Source organism: Ctenopharyngodon idella, chromosome 10 (genome assembly GCF_019924925.1).
Source record: "Ctenopharyngodon idella isolate HZGC_01 chromosome 10, HZGC01, whole genome shotgun sequence".
Lineage (NCBI taxonomy): Eukaryota > Metazoa > Chordata > Actinopteri > Cypriniformes > Xenocyprididae > Ctenopharyngodon > Ctenopharyngodon idella.
In genome coordinates this window covers 29,937,600-29,955,876 of record NC_067229.1, presented here as the reverse complement: position 1 = coordinate 29,955,876, position 18,277 = coordinate 29,937,600, and the positions used below count along the sequence as shown (strand labels likewise).

Sequence of the window (18,277 nt, the reverse complement as noted above, 5' to 3'; positions counted from 1 at the left end):
CAATGACTGGCAGGATTCAAACCTACATTTTTTTTTACCCATATCTTCAACAACGAGGTTGTAGGCCACACTGAGAGCTGCAGTATCTCAGGCATTTACTCTATGTGTCTGATTGTTTCCCTTAGGATGGACTGTTTGAACATGAGATGACACTGAAGCCGGTCAATCAGACCTGTTGTACAGCTAACTCTCGGAGCAACTGTAAAAGCATCAGTAAGAACGAGCCCTGCGGCGCACGCTTCGGCACTGCAATCGCTGCTGTTCCTGACCTCAACCTGGATGGCTTCAATGACATAGTGATCGGATCACCTTTGGAGAACGACCACAGAGGGGCGGTGTATATTTACCACGGTTCTCAGAAATCAATAAAGGAGAAGTATGTACAGGTAAAGAATCTTGTGAGCACAGCACCAAGTGGTCTTTAACATTTTTAAGGCCTTGAGGGTTAGAAAGATATGTAACATATTAATGTATTTAATGCTTACATTGTATTTGTGATACACTGCAAAGCTATTCAAATATTCATTATTGATGTACAGAGTCACTTGTACATCCATTTATCCATTCTTCAAACCACTTGTTTCATATGTAGGGTCGATTGATTCTGGTTTTATTCACAATTAAAACATGGCTATGACCGCTTCACCCAACGGTTCTGAGTATCACTACACAACATCCTTATCAACTACTCTTAGCAACGTAAACTGTTTGTTCTCAGTTGATATTGTTCATTAAAGCTTACAATACTCTTCTAGTTCTACATAATACAGTGAGAAAGAGATCGATTGAACGAGTTTATTACCTGCATTCAGATTTAGCATTTTCCTTCAGGTCAGTCCTATGTTCATAATAAAAAATCTGTTTAAATGTCCGATGTATTATCTTGTCTTTTCCCAAGACTGACAGTTGCCAGTCAAGCATTTGTCAGTTGTGTCTTGTTCTGTGTTCACAACAATTCAGTCTTTTCAATGTAAAAGTCTTCGCTACTGACTGACACACTCATTAAGACAGCCTTTGCTGCCATCTAATGGCGTAATAATGTAACTTCTGCTGCTCTTCACGGTCAGGGACTATTTTTTCCGGCGGAAGGAAGGCTATTAGTGAAAGTTTACTTCATGAAAGTTGCATTGATACATATTTTTGGCTTTAATATTTGTATTGTGTGGTAACCGTTTTATAAAAGCAATAAGGTACTCGAGGCTAGTGCTGTATCGTGAATAAGTCACCGCTGAAGGGGTTGAAGGGGACTCCCCGCTTCACGTCTTCTCTAACAACGCCCTTCAGCCGTGACTTATTCACGATACAGCACAGCCTCTTGTACCTTATTGCTTACTTGATACATTTAAATAAGGTTGGGACAATGAAACTACTTTCACTTAAAATCTTCACTTTCACTTATTAAAAATTAAAATTTAAAAAAATTTAAAAATGATATTTTTGCTTAATTCATAAAATGCCATATTAATTTTATTTATAATTCTTTATTAAACTTTATTAATATTATAAATATTGTGTTCTTGTTTAATACATATAATTTAATATTTATTATAATAATACAAACTTTATTAATAAATGTTGAATTTCTTTTTAGTTCATATAATGTAATAATTATTATATTAATATATATTTTATTAATTTAATAACTTATAATAATACATTAATATAATGACTATAATAATAAATATGGTATTTATGTTTTTGTTTAGCGTATTGCTGCTGGAGGAGATGGAGAGAGCATGAAGTTCTTTGGCCAATCAATTCACGGCATCATGGATTTGAATGATGATGGCATCATTGACGTCACTATCGGAGGAATAGGAGGGGCCGCACTGTATTGGTAAGTGTGTTTGTATTAAAGCCTCATTTTTATGTGAGTGGGTCAACAAAACTTATTCTTTGTAATCTATTCTGTAGTGTAACATTTTAAATTCCCACTAATGTCTGGGGCTAAAAAAGCCATGGGTATGAAACTTGAACTCAATACCCTCTGGATGTCTATCTTCCTGGTTCCCACCCACAGCAGCTGTCTCAAATTTGGACCTGAGCCTAAACATCCCACATTGCAGAGGCTTGTCCGTCAGGGGTTATGTCCCTTCGCTACGACCCATTTCACATTTCTGTTGGGCTCTGAAACTGTGTGAGAGTGCCTCCAACCACGAAATAAACTCTTGGCAGAATTTCCTTTCTTAGATCCCCCTGTAGAGATCACAGATTCCAGAATGGCCACAAAATGACCCCTAATGCTGAGACTCTGCGACTGTAGAGCAAAGTCATGGAGTCTAGTGACCTCTGCCATCTCCACTCCCCAAGCTGCACCACCCAGCCTTTTAGGAGCTCTCCATTCGCCTGTAATTGACCACATATTAGGTTTTTGGAGTCCATCTGAAGTGTTTAGTTGGACTAAAATCAGTCTATGATCTACGAACCAGCTGTTGTTGTACGGAATGAAATGAGACGCCTATTAATCCTCCAAATTCTGCTCCGTTCCCATAAACATCTTGTTGAATTTGTTTAATCCAGGTCTCGGGATGTTGCAGAGCTTCTTGCCGAGATGACCTTCGACCCAAGCAAGATCAATCTGCAGCAGACCTGTCAGGTCCACGGGAGGACCACAGTATGTGTGAAGACCAAAGTGTGTTTCAAATATCGAATCAAGTCTGACAAAGACACAGACACAGAAACTGGTGAGTCACTGATGCTCTTTCCTTATATTTTGTCAATCAAGTCTTTCATTTTCAGTGTTTTTAAATGCTGTTTCCCTCTAGTCATCAGGTACAGTTTAACGTTGGACTCGCTGAGAGCGATTGCAAGAGGACGGTTTAACGAAACAGAGGACAGGAGATTGCAGAAGAACGAGTCGATCGTTGACAAGCTTTGCCGAGAGCACATCTTCTACACGTCGGCAAGTAAATCAGTCTTCTCATACGCAAGTATAGACTTGAGTCAGGTTAGACGCCATATTGAATTTAATGCGGATGAAAACGAGGCTGTGCGGGATAAACTTACAACAGAATGCACTCAATAAAGATTCTGGATCGCATAATTTTCACAACTCACATTTTTGAGTTTGTTTCAGAAAGACGTTTCGTCAGCTGAACAATGTACTGTATGTTGTTAAACAACAGTACAATCCATTGAACGCACTATATTCTGTCTCTCACAGCCTCGTTTTCCCTCCTTTCAAAACTTAAATATGGCGCTTCCCTGAATAAGTTCTATAGGGCTGCACAAACTTCTGTCTTGTGATTTTTAGCTTGTCTTTATGTCCAGTATATGGTGTTTGTGTGCATGTATTTTTATAAAGAAGCGGCGCTACTAACTTAACTACAGTTTTCAGAAGAATGACAGTAACTTAATAGTGTAGCTTTTCCAGTAGCAAGCTACTTTTTCGAACAATGCAGCGCATAAAAAAACATGTTGTTGATCATTTTTTAGATGACATATGCAGCCTTAATGTCAAGCAAACAAGGCAATAATCAAAATACTCTCCTAGAATTAAGATGTTTATAGTTATATTAGTTGTTCATTTACTTAAAATGATATTAATACATACAATTACTTGAATACACATATTCTGTGATGAATTTTGGAATTAAAATGAATTTTGATATTTTTCAGGGGTGTGAAGTGAAAAATGTCAGGTTGGTACAACCGTCCTGATGTCATAATGAAGGGGAAAAAAACTCATTAAAGGGTTAGTTCTCCCCAAAATGAAAATTCTGTCATTGATTACTCACCGTCATGTCATTCCAAACTCATAAGACTTGCGTTCATCTTCGGAACACAAATTAAAATCTTTTTGATGAAATCTGAGAGCTTTCTGTCCCTCTATAGACTGCCATTGCAACTTGATCTTTGACACTTCAGAAAGTTCATAAAGAAACTTTAGTTCAAATTTTCTGAAAAGACTTGATCGCTTTTTATGATGAACAGATTTAATCACACTTTTACTCACATATAAACCTTGAACAGTGAAGATAATCAGATGATCAACTAAACATGAATGAAGCACGAGAACAAACCTCTTCCGGGAGCTCAAACGTGCTGCATTTTTTCTCAGCACGTTTGAGCTTCTTGAAGAGGTTTGTTCTCTTGTGTCATTCATGTTCAGATTAGTTTTCTGATCTTTTTCTGAACTTTCTGAAGCGTCAAAAATCAAGTTGCAAAGGCAGTCTATGGAGGGACAAAATGCTGTCAGATTCCATCAAAAAGATCTTTATTTGTGTTCCGAAGATGAACTAAAGTCTTATGGTTGTGGACTGACATGAGGGTGAGTAATTAATGAATTTTCATTTTGGGGTGAATTAATCCTTTAAAAGGATGAAAATATTCAAAAGAAAATCTGATTAAGTAGTTAAGTAGTGGCATAATCTTGAATTATTATTATTTCTTTGGGGGAAAAAAGCAGTGAAGCAGTATTGTCAAAATATTATACACATTTGAAAAACATGTCCGCCATGTGGTGCCACCAACAGGGGAAAAAACACAAAACAGGAAATTATATCAGATCAAGTCTCTTACAGTACCAGATAATTTGTCATTTTCATGAGAAGGGGGCACAGGCATTGACAATTCATATGCACTTCATAGTTCAGAGTGTAAGATGTAATATGTTCAAATGTCTTATTGAATGTAATGTATGTTGCTTTGAATAAAAGTGTCTGCCAAATCTATAAATGTAAAGCATGTAGACTGTACACTCCCTCCCTGTGTGTGCAGGCGGGCTTCTTATAAAACCAGCCCCCGCTCTTCTCTGAAACCATTAACTGTGTATCTTTTTGCCTCTGATCTAGATTATGTTACGTTTAACGGCTCTCAGTAGATAAAGAGCATCAAACTAAGCGTTTGAAAGTAGAGGACTTGAGTTTAATAAAAGCCAGAGGTTCTCTGATCAAAGGCTTGAGGCCAGTACAGTCACCCCCAGCCTCCACTGAGAGGCTGCAGCATGTCCCGCTTCAGTGCATACTTGTCCTCTGAGCTCTTAGAGGAAGTATGCTGTCTGTGAACAAACAGAAGGTGCTGTAATAGGCGACGCCCCCTTGTGGTAATGATGGACGTCTGCAATACTGCATGATCAATATGAGAATATGGCCTTCAAATCAATAATACATAGTTGCTAATAGCGACAGATTGAATGTGATACCATTTCTGAAGCTGTTTACAATTTGTTTGACAGACATTAAGCTGGAAAAATTTGCAACATCCTTTATTATCCCCCACAGGATAAACTGGATTTCAGAGACCCCATTATGGTCACGCTGGAATTCGGTTTAGCAGAAGACACGGGTCCAGTCCTAGACGGGGAATTACCGACGTCACTCAACAAGACTGTAAGATCTCATTTTCTCTCCTTCTGCAGATTCAGATCTGAGTTTTATATGTGTAGGTCATAGAGTGTAACATTCATTGCTCCAGTAACCGCTACACTGGCTGCTGCAGTTATAACGCTCATTAAAAGAAGGAGTAAATGTGGGTGGCAGCAGTAAGTTAGTCCAATGAAGTCTCCCTACTTTTACAAGCGCTGAAAGACTTTCTCCATGTTTGCTCTCTCACAACTTATAATGAGATTTTAATTAGCAGATTTTAATTAGGCATACGGAATGCCAAGACGTTTCCCAATGGGCTAGTTGATTAATTTAATTACAAAAACAAAAATAAATTTTATTTCTATTGAATAGTGAAGTACAGTCATTCGGATTTGAATGAATCTGCACACTTTCATAGCCAGATTTGTACTTTTCAACTACTTATACATTACATGCTGTTGATGTTTGTTTTATTTATTTTGTAATTTAGTTCTGCTGACTTTTTTGTGAGAAAAATGTACGGTGTGATATTATAAAGACAACATTGTTTACAAATGTAATATATATTTTTAAAAATTCATAATAATGTATTTCAGGTTCATTTAGAAATCCAAGAAATGAAAACCCGGCACATTGTTTTATCTGCTCCCATGACGCTTTAAGAAATTGCAATGTTTCGACCAAATAAGGACCATGTTTGGATTGAGAAGTTGCAGTTTATTGAAGTTTCATGGGAGCAAATAAAGCAGTGTGCCTGTTTTTTTTTTTTTTTTTTTTTTTTTTGACCTTTTTTGACCTTTTTTGACCTTTTTTGACTGAGCACCTGCCCAATTTTGGTTGTGCATACTTGTGATGGGAGAAACAAAGCTTTTTGGAGCTTTGAATCTGTTGAACCAGTTGCTTTGCAAAATGCTACACCCTGGTTACCCCTGCTGGTCAGAACTGTGTAAATGCAGAGAAAACTCAACTCTTTATATTAAGTGCTTATATTATTTGATTAATTAATTTTTAAATTCACATGATAATTAACAGCTTTAAAAATATAATAAATATATTTTGTGAAATTTTTATCAATTTTTTTTTTGCAAAGCCCATAGTCTCTTTGTGGTCCACTAGTTTAAAAACATGCTTCAGACAATACAGCAAGCAACATTTGTATTATACGCCTAAGTGATACAGTACATACAGTATAGTGGGAGATTAAACATGTTGGAATGTGATAGGCTGGAATAAATTCTCTTTCTTCTCCCAGTCCTCAAACTAAGAGGTTTCTTATATAACTCTTTTTTCTTAATTTCTGTATCTCTCTGCATGCGCGCACACACACACACACACACACACACACACACACACACACACACACACACACACACACACACACACACACACACACTAATACCTAAGGAGACAGCTTTGCCAGCTCACAAGATAAGGTTATCAGGAGGAAGAGCCCCATTTCCTGGAGACATCTCTGAGTAGTGTTTGCCAGTGCTACTCCCTGAAGTTCTGTTGTTCTTGTCCTCTCTTCAGTAAAAGCACTCAAACAGGAAAACAATTCCACAAACAATTATTTGTGGATAACTGTTGACTTAATGCTTGGTTGTAATTAAATGACATTGCTGGAAAAGGGTATAAAACAAAAGCTGGCATGAAAATGATTTAGACCAACATTTTTGGCAAACATTGTTTAGCAAACTTAAAGGGATGAAGATGTTTTGAAGTTTGTTTTTACGACCATTCAAGTGTGTCGGAATAAGTCTTCCTTTATTATTTTTCTTTGTATTTTCTTTCGCTCTAGATTGCATTAGTGGACTGCGGGAATGATGACAAGTGTGTTGCTAATCTAGTCCTTAAAGCCAATGCAAACATCTCAAGGTATTAATAGTAACTTTTAAAATATGATCAATCTTCATGTTATTTTCCTTTAAAAGTCTTTCTGATTCTAATGTCTTTGATATAATTATTGTCTTAGATTGACAATGCAGATAATTATGACAGGACTATGTCATGGTGGCTGTATTATTCATATGGTAAATGTTTTCAGGTGTATTCCGATGTATTTTGTCAATTCCTGTTGTCTGCTGCCCCCTTCTGTTGACTTTGGAAAAAATAAATAATCACAAGTTGTCAATGTCATCAGCCTCAGATTTGTCTACAAGGCATGAAACAGGATAACAGAAGCAAACTAGAACACTGGATGCAAACTGACTTTGTCCATCTCTTATTTCTGTATAATTATAGACTTCTCATAAAAAACAACCAGGAGAAGTTCTATGTCAACATAGACATCCACAACAGTGGAGACAATGCTTATAATACCAGGGTTACACTGAGCCTCACAGAAAATATCAACTATGTGAAAGCAGAGGTAAGTCATCTGTAATGGCATGTATACTAGAAACACTTGGTTTTAGATAGGTCCGTACATTTAAATGTATGTACAAATAAATTTTTAAAAAAAAAATATTTTGACAAAAACCGTTTCTGTTTTCATTTCTTTGCAGCCTAAAGAGAAGGACTGTGAAACTAATAATACCAGAATAGTATGTGCAGTTGGATATCCTTTCCTCAGAAATAATAAAAAGGTGAGATTTGCCTCTGCTTTCAAATTTGCATTATAATATTTCATGTCATTCTCTTTACACTCATATCATGTCAATCCAACAGGAAAGCTTCAAAATCCAATTTGAGCCCAATCCCTCCCATATTCGCAAGGACATTGTGATTAATGTTACTGCAACAACGTAAGAATTACGTCAATGACTGCTCTTCTTTTTACTGTTTGACTCACTTGATCATATAGAGAATAGGGATATTTTGATGTATATAATTAACATTTTCACCACAGTGATAGTGAGGAGTTAGATTCAGCACTGAACTTTGTGAGCATCGTCATCCCTGTGAAGTATGAAGCCGACCTGCGATTCATTCCGTGAGTGCCTTATTTAAACCAACCAATCAGCTTTGCCAAAACCAGAAGAATTTAACTTAACTGAAGTTAAGAATTGAAGTTAACTTTAGATTTAACAAAAGTAATTTGCACTATTTGTATGGTGTTTTTTTTATTAAATATCATATTTTGTACAAATTTTATACACCAGAACTACTGGACGGATTGTCATTTCATGTCTTTATTGTAGTAACAAGTATATGAAGGAGGACCACATCATATTGAAAGAGAAGGCGACAATTCCCAGTGTTTTCAACCACACTAGTGTGATCGGCGACGAGGTGAAAATCAGCTACACGGTAAGACTCAAAATTCCAACCTGTACAGTGCTTCTCACAGGTTTGAAATATACTTGCGGTGGTAGCCGGGTAAAAAATCCTCCTATACCTACGGCACAAAAATGGTCTACTACATGTGACAAACAACAAATAATTTGTGATTTTTAACAGTATTTTATTGAAATTAATTTTAATTACATAGCATACTATTACATTTAATTACATACTAATATTATGCATTATTATGCATTGTAAATTATGCAAAATTACAGCATTTAAATGGTCATCCTTTTCCTATGTTCTCCTTGCTATGTCATATAGTGTCTCTCTCAGTGAATGGGACATAGATTTTACAAGTAAAATTTATATAATGAATAATATACGGGTCAAATAATGTTCTTAATCTTTTCTTCCTGTGGTGGAGACTACAATAATTTACTATGAATTAAATGGAAATCAAATTAATTACAATTTATTGTGTAACCAAAATACCAATAATGCCCAGAAGAAGAAGAAGAAGAAAAAAAAAAAAACTTAGCGTGTGACTTTTAAACAAGCCCGAAATACACCGGGACTCTTATTTTGAATTGTCTACACAATTGCGGGCTGATACTTCAGATTCTTACAACCATCATATTATATTATATTATATTATATTATATTATATAAAGGCCATAAAGTAGACATTGTCATAATTCATCAACTTGAGTTCATTAGCAATCGTTTGGCATACATCTGCGCTTTTCGTTGATTGAGAATCACTTTGAAGCAGTCTGAAGCGTTGTTGCGTGAGTGTAGAACGCACAACAGCACCGCCTTGTGACTTTGCAACATGCAGCGCTCTTTGTGAAATATCCGCGTCTCTGCAGCGCACGTGGCAATTAGCGCGAGTAAACAGTTCTCGCGCACAGAACGAGGAGGTATGAAACACGTAGGGTGCGGTGAGATTTTCTACTAGTTAAACGATCGCGGATGGTTTCATTATCTTGGGCGGATACAAAAGTATAAGAGGATAAAAATAATAAAAGCATAAATGTGTCTCCAAATATACTTGGGCGGCCGTTAATATACCTGGGCGGCCCGCCCAAGTAAAGTCTATGTGTGTGAAGCACTGCTGTAGTTTGAATCGCTTCCTTTAGGCCCTCCAGACTATCATGTGGTCAAGAGAGGGGGAAAAAACGAGGACCTGTGAAGGAGAACTATGTCTTTGTCATAGTAGTTAATAGAAAACATTGACCAAGGAGTCAAATGGAGTCTGATGCCAATGTGAAATTGACTTGTTTTGGGTGCGGACATGATCCAGATTCATTTAAACTGGTTTGAGTGTGAATGCTCTGTTGATCCCAAAATTTAGTTCTGATTTCTGATTGTGTTCAACAGATTGAGAGAGGTCCTGAAATGCCGAGTCCTCCACTGCAGCTCACGATAATGTTCCCGTATCAAACGTCTGCAAAAAACATCCTGCTGTACCTCACAGATCTCACCCATACACCGGTAGGTGCTCTGATTCCTCAAAGCTGTTGTGTGGCCCTGTCTACATGACTGGCTCAGAAATATCTCAACTCCCTCATTTTGTTCTTATAGAACATCAGCTGTAATGCTGTGATTAACCCTTTAAGCATCAAGCCTAACAACCCTCATGCAGTGAATCCTAAAAAAGAGACCTTGAGCAGCTATCTTTTGGTGAGTAAGCATCGCTTTTCTTATGAATATGTGAATAAACACATTTGAAATGGGTATCTGATCACATCTTTTTACTCTGTCTCCCAGAGTTGTAAAGAAGAAAGAAATCCCTGTGTGTCATTTAGCTGCTCCATCCCTCCCGGAGACTTCAACCAGATCAACACCACTTTCAGAGTGTGGCGACCCACCTTCATAAAAGTAAGCTCTTCTGCTTGATTGTTTACTTTCATGATTCTTCTGTGTGTGACTGTCAGTATGCTGTAGTAATATATATTGCTATCTGAAAAAATTAATCATCTATAGGGAGAATTTTCCAGCATTCACATGGCCGTCGAAGCCAAACTGGAGAGCAAGGACACGGACCTGTTTGTGTTAAATGATAACGTCAAGACCAGAGAGGTATGAAAACAAACCAGCACTGGATTCTGCACTTATATTAATATGAGCAGCATTTTAAACAGCCTTAAATTAAATTCATGACCACTAAGATTTAAAATTTCATCAGGTTCAGTCTATATTTAAAAGTGCTGTAAGGGATTTAATAACACACATAAACTGTTCCTGGCACCAGCCAATTACCTGACCTGTAAATGTCATGTGAATAATCCATCTGGAATCACCCTTAAATGATGTCATGACAACACTGAAAAACCCTTCACTAGTCACTATTCTGAGCTGTAGGCAGCAGGCAGGGAAAAATAGGATTGCAGCTATATTTAAACCCTGTGCAAGTCAACAAGCTGGTAATTATTTTTATGTTATGGCTGATAACTTAAATCAAAACACTAAAAACTAAAATCATTTGTTTTACATGCTACACGTGAATTTGGGCCTCACAACATTATAATGTGTTAGATTTGCAAAAGATTTTTTTAAAGATTTACTTTAAGAGCACGTTAGATGAGAGCAAAAGTAATCTAAATGGGAAAAAATGAAATCAGCATGCACAATTAAATATTCAATATCTACTGACACAGATACATTTTTAAAAAAAAAACATATATGTATCTTGCATCCGTAAATAAGTTTATTTTCTTTTTTTACCTTGTAATTTCTCAATTTTTAATCAAAATGTGATAAATCGATGTTCAGGTGAAAAAGCAGACTTCTCTCTGGTGACACATACAGGACTTCTCCAATCATTTAGTCTGCTTTAAACCCAGTCCCTTTCTTACAATAACTAAAAGCTCTTATTAAGATATGCCTCATGGTTCTTTTGGACAGTTTGTTTCAATGAACTGGTTAAAAAAAAACGATTCACCTATTCGTTTACACAACGTATGCGCAGTTCTTTTATTACAGTGCCCCAATTATGGATTTTTTAAAATTACCTTTCATGTAGCGTGTAACATAGCTCTAAGTGAATGAAAACATCCTGCAAAGTTTTAAATCTGAAAGTTATTGTCTCTCAAAAGTAAGAGTCGTTTGTAAAACGAATCCCAAGCCGTTTCGTTGTGACGTCAAAATGAAACATTAGCATATTGCCCGCCCACTTATTGCGCGCACAGACACCGGGGAAAAATTCATTTTTTTAAACAATACCACAGCAGTACAATCTTTTTTTGTGTTCTTGTCATTTTACTGACGACTGTTTCACAAACCTCGGGGAGTTTAACGCAGGATTCACAAAACACTTGGTCTTAAAATATGGATCAATGATCAGTTTATTTGGACCAGATTGCTCCTCTGAATCTCAACCTGTAAGTATGATTAATAACTGATGTATATATTTTCTAGCGATCATTCAAAATTCATAGTTTTGTATGTTATGTTGTGTAATGCACACCCTAGTCTCTCCTGCTAACCGGCTAACTCACGTTTCTGTAGTTCTGCTATTCAGATGTGGGTCCAATATTGTCTAAAAATTTGTTGATTAATGCAGCTTGTGTAATGCATTAGCAGCTATTCACGTTTGTGCTTATCTAACTTAGGAGTTTACCGCATAGCTGTGGGCCCGGTTCGCTTGCATAATCTTGCATATCTTTTCTGTTCGTACATTGTATACAACATCTTGTGAATTGATAGCTGTCATTCATTTATGGCAATGGGCGTTTTGTTTCTGGCACGTGGTGCACACAGTAAACCAATCACAAAGGATTGGGTTATCTGACCAATCAGAGCAGTGTAGGCTCACGGAAAGGAGGGGTTTAGAGAGACTGATTCTTCAAACTGCTTCTAACTAATCGCTTACGAATCATTGAGAACTGAAGTGAAATTAAATGTATATTATGAGAAAACGAAAGTGTTTTTTGACCTTGCATGCATGTAAACCTCTTGTAGGAGACTCCCAAAACAATATTAGGAAAATATTAGCAAAATAGGGGCACTTTAAAGCATCCAAAAATGATAATCCAGAATTTTTACATCTGAAGCATATAAAGTGAACAAACTAGTCTTTATTAACTCACCTTTTTACATGAGAAACCAGAAAAAAACTTTCTTTTCGCCCCTTCATTTAAGTCAACTGCTCGGGTTACACATGCCCGTATCAGCAGCTCACTGGTTGTTCATGGGGATGTCTCCTCTGTTCAATGTACTGGTGACTCGGGAACTGTTGTAACCATTAACCGACTCTTGACTTAAGAGAGAACTACTATCATTTTACTGCTGTTGACTCGTGAACTATCACCTCTGGATCACCTTTATAGTTCCAAAATTTGTTATACTTTATGCTTTTCAGCAAAAGACATCAGAAACATACATTTTGCCCCCTTTACAGAGCCGGCGCGTGCCTATAGGCGAACTAGGGGTGACTACACAGTCAGGGCGGCAAGAAAGTGATGGACTTTTTTTAATGGAAGTAATTAATTTATTTTTTGGACATTCGTTTGGAATTATTTCACTTATATCAAAAAGTTATCACCCGATTAGTTATTCTAAATCTAAATTAACTTAACTTCCTTCTACTAAGTACCAAAACCCGCCCCAACCAAGAGCGGCATATGAGTCTACATGCAATGTAGCCAATCACATACATATCTGTTGATTTTGCAATGGCCAATCAGAGGTGTTTAAGTTAGCGCTGAACAAAAACTCCGGCGTTTTAAGCGGTGACGTGAGTGGACTCTGGGTTCTACTTCTGCACGTTTGCGAATCCTCTCATATAACAATGTGTAGATATTATGTAAATAAGAGATTCATTGTGCAGACAGCTTCATTTATTATAACAGAACTTTGTGAGATTGTGATAAAGTAGCCTAGGCCGTTCACATATCGCGCCTTTTGCGCGCTCAAGTTCGTTTTTTCAAATGTTTTTTCAAAACAGAAGCAACGCAGTCGCGAAGCGTTTTCCAGGCGCAGCGAGATGAAAAATTCTCAACTTTTCAGAATGCAGCAAGCTCACCGCAGGTCATGTAACAAGAACCAACCGAACAGTTTCGTCTTTTCTGTAACAAAACATTGAAAGCTCAGCCGAACAGCTGATCATAGCTGTACAGGGCGGGTTTTTATTTATCATCTCCATAAATATATCTAGTAGTAGAGCTAAAGAACGTTTCATTCATGAACTGAACATCACTACAACCATTCAACAACCAATGGATTGAACCAAGTCCAGCCCTACATCGTTTTGTTTTTTGATAATCCATTTAACTCAGATGTACTTCACAATATACAGAAGATCTGTCACTACTTCTGTTTCATCGCTACTTTAAGAGTTTTTAAAACAAATCAGATACTGATAAAACATCTATAATGGAAAAATTGAAATATTTACAATTGTTTTTTGTCAGGTAGTATGGCTACTTTTGAATGGCCATACTTTTAATGGAGAAAGATTCATTTTGCCTCCAGAATGTAGTCACATCTATCATTAGGGGCTAACTAGCTAAGTTATCAAAATGGCTGAAATCACTTACAGCACCTTTAAGTTAGCACTTTACTCCATTTTAACTTTTAAAACGTTACTAGTGTCTACTATCTTTACTGCAGGTGAAGATTCAAGTCACCAAAGACATACGAAGTGGAATCCCACTATGGATTATTATCCTCAGTATTCTCATAGGACTTTTAATACTGGCACTTGTTATCTTTGCTTTATGGAAGGTAAGCATCACTATTTTGATTATGTTAGCAATCCAACGATGCACATCTTTCAGTACAATCATGGTATGGCTCAAAGTCATGCAGTGATGTTGAATGTTGACTGTGTTGAATGTTCTCCTCCAGGCTGGATTCTTCAAGAGAAAATCCGTTGAAGACATGAAGGAAGATATGAAGGAGTCTGATTGAAGCTTGCGGTTCTGTAGCCTCCATCCCTCAGGTCAACTCATACTACACCTCTATTCAAGGTCATCGAGATCACATAGCAGAACCATCACTAGGAACATTCAGAAATATGAAGATCAGAGTCTGGTTTCACAAACAGTGTATTGTAGAGCATACCAAAGAGAACCCAGCGCTTTGCTTGACACTTTGATTTATCTTCGTGTGCTCACTGCAAAATTCGACTGTATGTGAACTCAAGTGAACCTCTGCGACGCCACAAGATTGGTGGACATTTTGCCAAACCATGAGAGTCTTTGAACAGCAAAGCATCAAAGGTTCATCTAGCCTGAACTCAACATCCCACCAGCCACGGACCCTCATCTGTAACCCCCCTACGGCATTCATCATCAGCATAGCAAAGCTCAGGAACCTGTCCTGGAAACATCTAGAGTTATCTATGGTCCTGTAATCAGAACCATACACTCTTATTGGCAACAGGTTTATATATGGAGGTCCATTCCAATAACTCACTTTTAGAGCTTGTTTCGATGAAGCACTGTGCAGTGATATTTTTCAGTTCAAAGCATTTGTTTTGATTAGTGTTATGGGCTATGAATATTGGCACATTCCTTTTTGTTCACAAAGCAACTTTTTGGCACTGACGTTTTTCACACTTTTTGTCTTCAAGAATGAAGAGGAAAAGGCTTGTACTGTAAATGTAAAGCTTAAAGTGTATATACAGTTATGTTTGCAATATTGCATTAATGATGAAATAATGGCTTTATCAAAATAATCGCATCATCTGTATTCAGTGTGATACCTGTCTTGTTTTCTGTGGTAGAAAGCGTCTTGATGCCCGCAACGTTTCTCAGGTATTCCAGATGGGATGCAGACTCAATGAATGTCTGGAATCATAAAATTGGACTGCCATCAATTTTTCTTGTTCAGTTTTTGCCATATGTAAATATTAGAAAAACAATTACTTGACCAAAATAGAAATGTTAAAGCTAAAGTGTGTAATTTATGCACCACCCAAGTAAATAATGACTGTTTTCAAACAGAATTTCCAAACACTCTCCTATTGGTCGACAGCCCTGCCTTAAACTCACACCATTGGTTGAGTCGATGTTGCTGTTGTCAGGCTAGCTGGGAAGATCCAAAAAACAGCAATTTTTTTCGCCTCGGAGACACAGTATTTATAATTTTTGAGGAAACTCACCTACAAACTTATAGTTGACTCTACAAGTCATATTAAGCCGGATATTTAAATATATGATCCCTAAGATGAAACAGTTTCTGAGAAACAGCAGAAATAGTCAAACACAGAGTGCACTATTGCACCACTAGACATATATAGTGCACTAACATAGTGTACATATACAGTGCCTTAATTTGTAATGCACTGGGTCTTTGAATAGGAAGAAGAAATGTTTGGATAGGAAGAAGCCAATGATTTATGCTGTTAAAGCAGGAAAAAAAAAATGTTAGCTACATTATTTCTGGTTCTGCAATTATTGTTATTTTCAGGGGTCTTTATGTTTTAGACATTTTAAATGTTTTGTTTTTGCAATATTGTTCTTGCAACAACTAACTATAGTGTGCCACAAAGTTCCTTCCCCTTTTAATTTTTCTTTGTAAAATCCATGTGCAACATGTTAATCTTACATTGCAAGCTTTTGTGCAGCACAAAACACCGCTATTTACATGTTCACAATTTACTGTTCGCATGTTCCCATTGAGTGCCATCAGTGAAAAGATCATTTGTTTTCAATATACTTGATTTTTAAGTTTCCCGTTTTTGCCAAAAACATAAAAGCTCAGAATGCTAGATGTGGCAGAGATGCTGGAAATTTTGCTTGACCCTCAAGTGTGAATATCACATTCAGAGAGAAGGAGCAGTTTTTCTCAAATCTGTTTTTTCTGTTTTTAGTGCTGAATATAATTAAATTATTTTTTATTTAAATCGGTGGTTTGATTGAACACTCATTCATTGGTAAAGATGTGAACTGTGTTCTGCAGGAAGTTTTAGAAAAAGGGCTTTCTTTTGTATTCATGTGGTACTGCCTTATGATCTGTAGTACGTCTTATAATACAATTGTCATTTCAACACAATTTTTTTCTTTTAAGTTGGCATGAAAAGATTTATTGCTGTGTAGGTTCAAAAGGGTTTTCACAGGCTCAATTTCATATTTAGCACTGCAACTTTAACGTCCACGGTCATATCTTTGTATCATCTAGTCACATCTTTTTTTTTTTTTTCTTGTACGTTAAATGAGATGCCAACCATGATTCTATTGTATATAATATCACAATCAACAGTATTCATGTTTTAAACACACAAAAAGTGTGTAAAAATAAGTTGTTTAAAACATGTAGGATAATCAAGCCTCACTCTCAGATGAAGACCATCGGTCTTGGTCACATGTGAGACACTCTGCTGTGAAGTTTCTATGTAATGCACTGGTTTGTCATATTGTACATACTTTTTCAGCATGGATTTTAAAAGCCTTGCACTTATTGTCAAGAAAATGCGCAGAAAAAAAATAAATGCTTATTTTGTAATTTAGACACTTAAAGAGACATATTTGTGTTTTTATTTATACTGTAATGACTTAGCCTATTTCAGAAAAAGAGCATATGCATAATTACAAGTTACAACTAAAACTGTTTATTTTCACTCCACCAAGTTAAAGGATTAGTCCACTTTCAAATAAAAATTTCCTGATAATTTACTTACCCCCATGTCATCCAAGATGTCAATGTCCTTCTTTCTTCAGTTGAAAAGAAATTAAGGTTTTTGATGAAAACATTCCAGGATTATTCTCCTTATAGTGGACTACAATTGGCCCCAAACGGTTGAAGGTCAAAATTACAGTTTCAGTGCCGCTTCAAAGGGCTTTAAACGATTCCAGACGAGGAATAAGGGTCTTATCTAGCGAAACGATCGATCATTTTCTAAAAAAAAAATAAAAAATTATATACGTTTTAACCATAGACTAATCTTGAACTAACCATAGACTATCTTGAACTAGGGCCATTTCTCAATCTGCGTTCTTGTCTGTACTTGTGTTCTTGTGGACTTGTAAAATGTCAACAGTCGCTGCCCAAGTACTGTTCCAATTCAAAGTTCACATCAAAGCCACTGGAAGGCAAGCCTGCTACCTTTAGCCAAAAAAGCGTAACGGCTAATGCTAATGCTCCGGCTCTGGCGATACACAAGGAGTTTTGAACGGCGGGCACTGATGTCACTGCCATAACACGATAGGCTGGGAGGTGCCGCACGTGATTAAGTTAGCCGTTACGCTTTCTCCAATTGTAAGAGATACAGACCCTCTCATCTCCCTATAATATACAATCCCTGTTCGCATCTAGCCAAGTACAGTTAAAATCCCTGGATGTGTTCTTGATCCGCCCCTTTTATCGAGGATGCATCGAGAGGTGACTTGTGCGGACTTGAGATAGCCAGGTATCCCAGTATCCATTGCGCACTAACCAGCAAGCGTCAGTGGTAAAGGAGAAAACCCGTGTAATTTAAATATATTACTGATTTTATGTCATGATAGGTAGTTTTAAGAGTTTTTCAGGCGATAATGTACTGGTTTAAAGCTCATATCTGTGGTTTATTGATAAAGATTTCAAAATTTGATCTGACATTTTCGGGAGTTGTCAGATCCAGGCGATCATCAGGCACTCAGCGCTCATGTACCCCGCCGAGAACAGCCTTACCTTGGCTAATCATACTGACGTTTGCTGCTGGTTCTGATGTCTCTGTAGTGGATAAACATGACATAATTCATCTTGTGTATATCTAACGGGCGATCTTTGGTCTCATGAATCTATAATTTGTTCCCTGG

General features: G+C 36.9%; 1 protein-coding gene across 1 annotated transcript in view; it reads left to right on the top strand.

Annotated features, from left to right (window-relative positions):
- Nucleotides 1-16,999, top strand: part of itga1 (integrin, alpha 1) — a 58,961-nt gene extending 41,962 nt beyond the window's left edge. Inside the window, exons 14-30 of the mRNA XM_051909616.1 lie at nt 126-386; nt 1,707-1,837; nt 2,521-2,684; nt 2,766-2,902; nt 5,223-5,330; nt 7,105-7,181; nt 7,548-7,674; nt 7,811-7,891; nt 7,974-8,050; nt 8,155-8,238; nt 8,447-8,555; nt 9,915-10,028; nt 10,119-10,217; nt 10,305-10,415; nt 10,521-10,616; nt 14,148-14,261; nt 14,385-16,999. Of these exons, the coding sequence (XP_051765576.1) occupies nt 126-386; nt 1,707-1,837; nt 2,521-2,684; nt 2,766-2,902; nt 5,223-5,330; nt 7,105-7,181; nt 7,548-7,674; nt 7,811-7,891; nt 7,974-8,050; nt 8,155-8,238; nt 8,447-8,555; nt 9,915-10,028; nt 10,119-10,217; nt 10,305-10,415; nt 10,521-10,616; nt 14,148-14,261; nt 14,385-14,447 (1,953 nt within the window). The 3' untranslated portion in view covers nt 14,448-16,999. The remainder of the gene's footprint in view (nt 1-125; nt 387-1,706; nt 1,838-2,520; nt 2,685-2,765; nt 2,903-5,222; nt 5,331-7,104; nt 7,182-7,547; nt 7,675-7,810; nt 7,892-7,973; nt 8,051-8,154; nt 8,239-8,446; nt 8,556-9,914; nt 10,029-10,118; nt 10,218-10,304; nt 10,416-10,520; nt 10,617-14,147; nt 14,262-14,384) is intronic.
- Nucleotides 17,000-18,277: the final 1,278 nt, after the last annotated feature.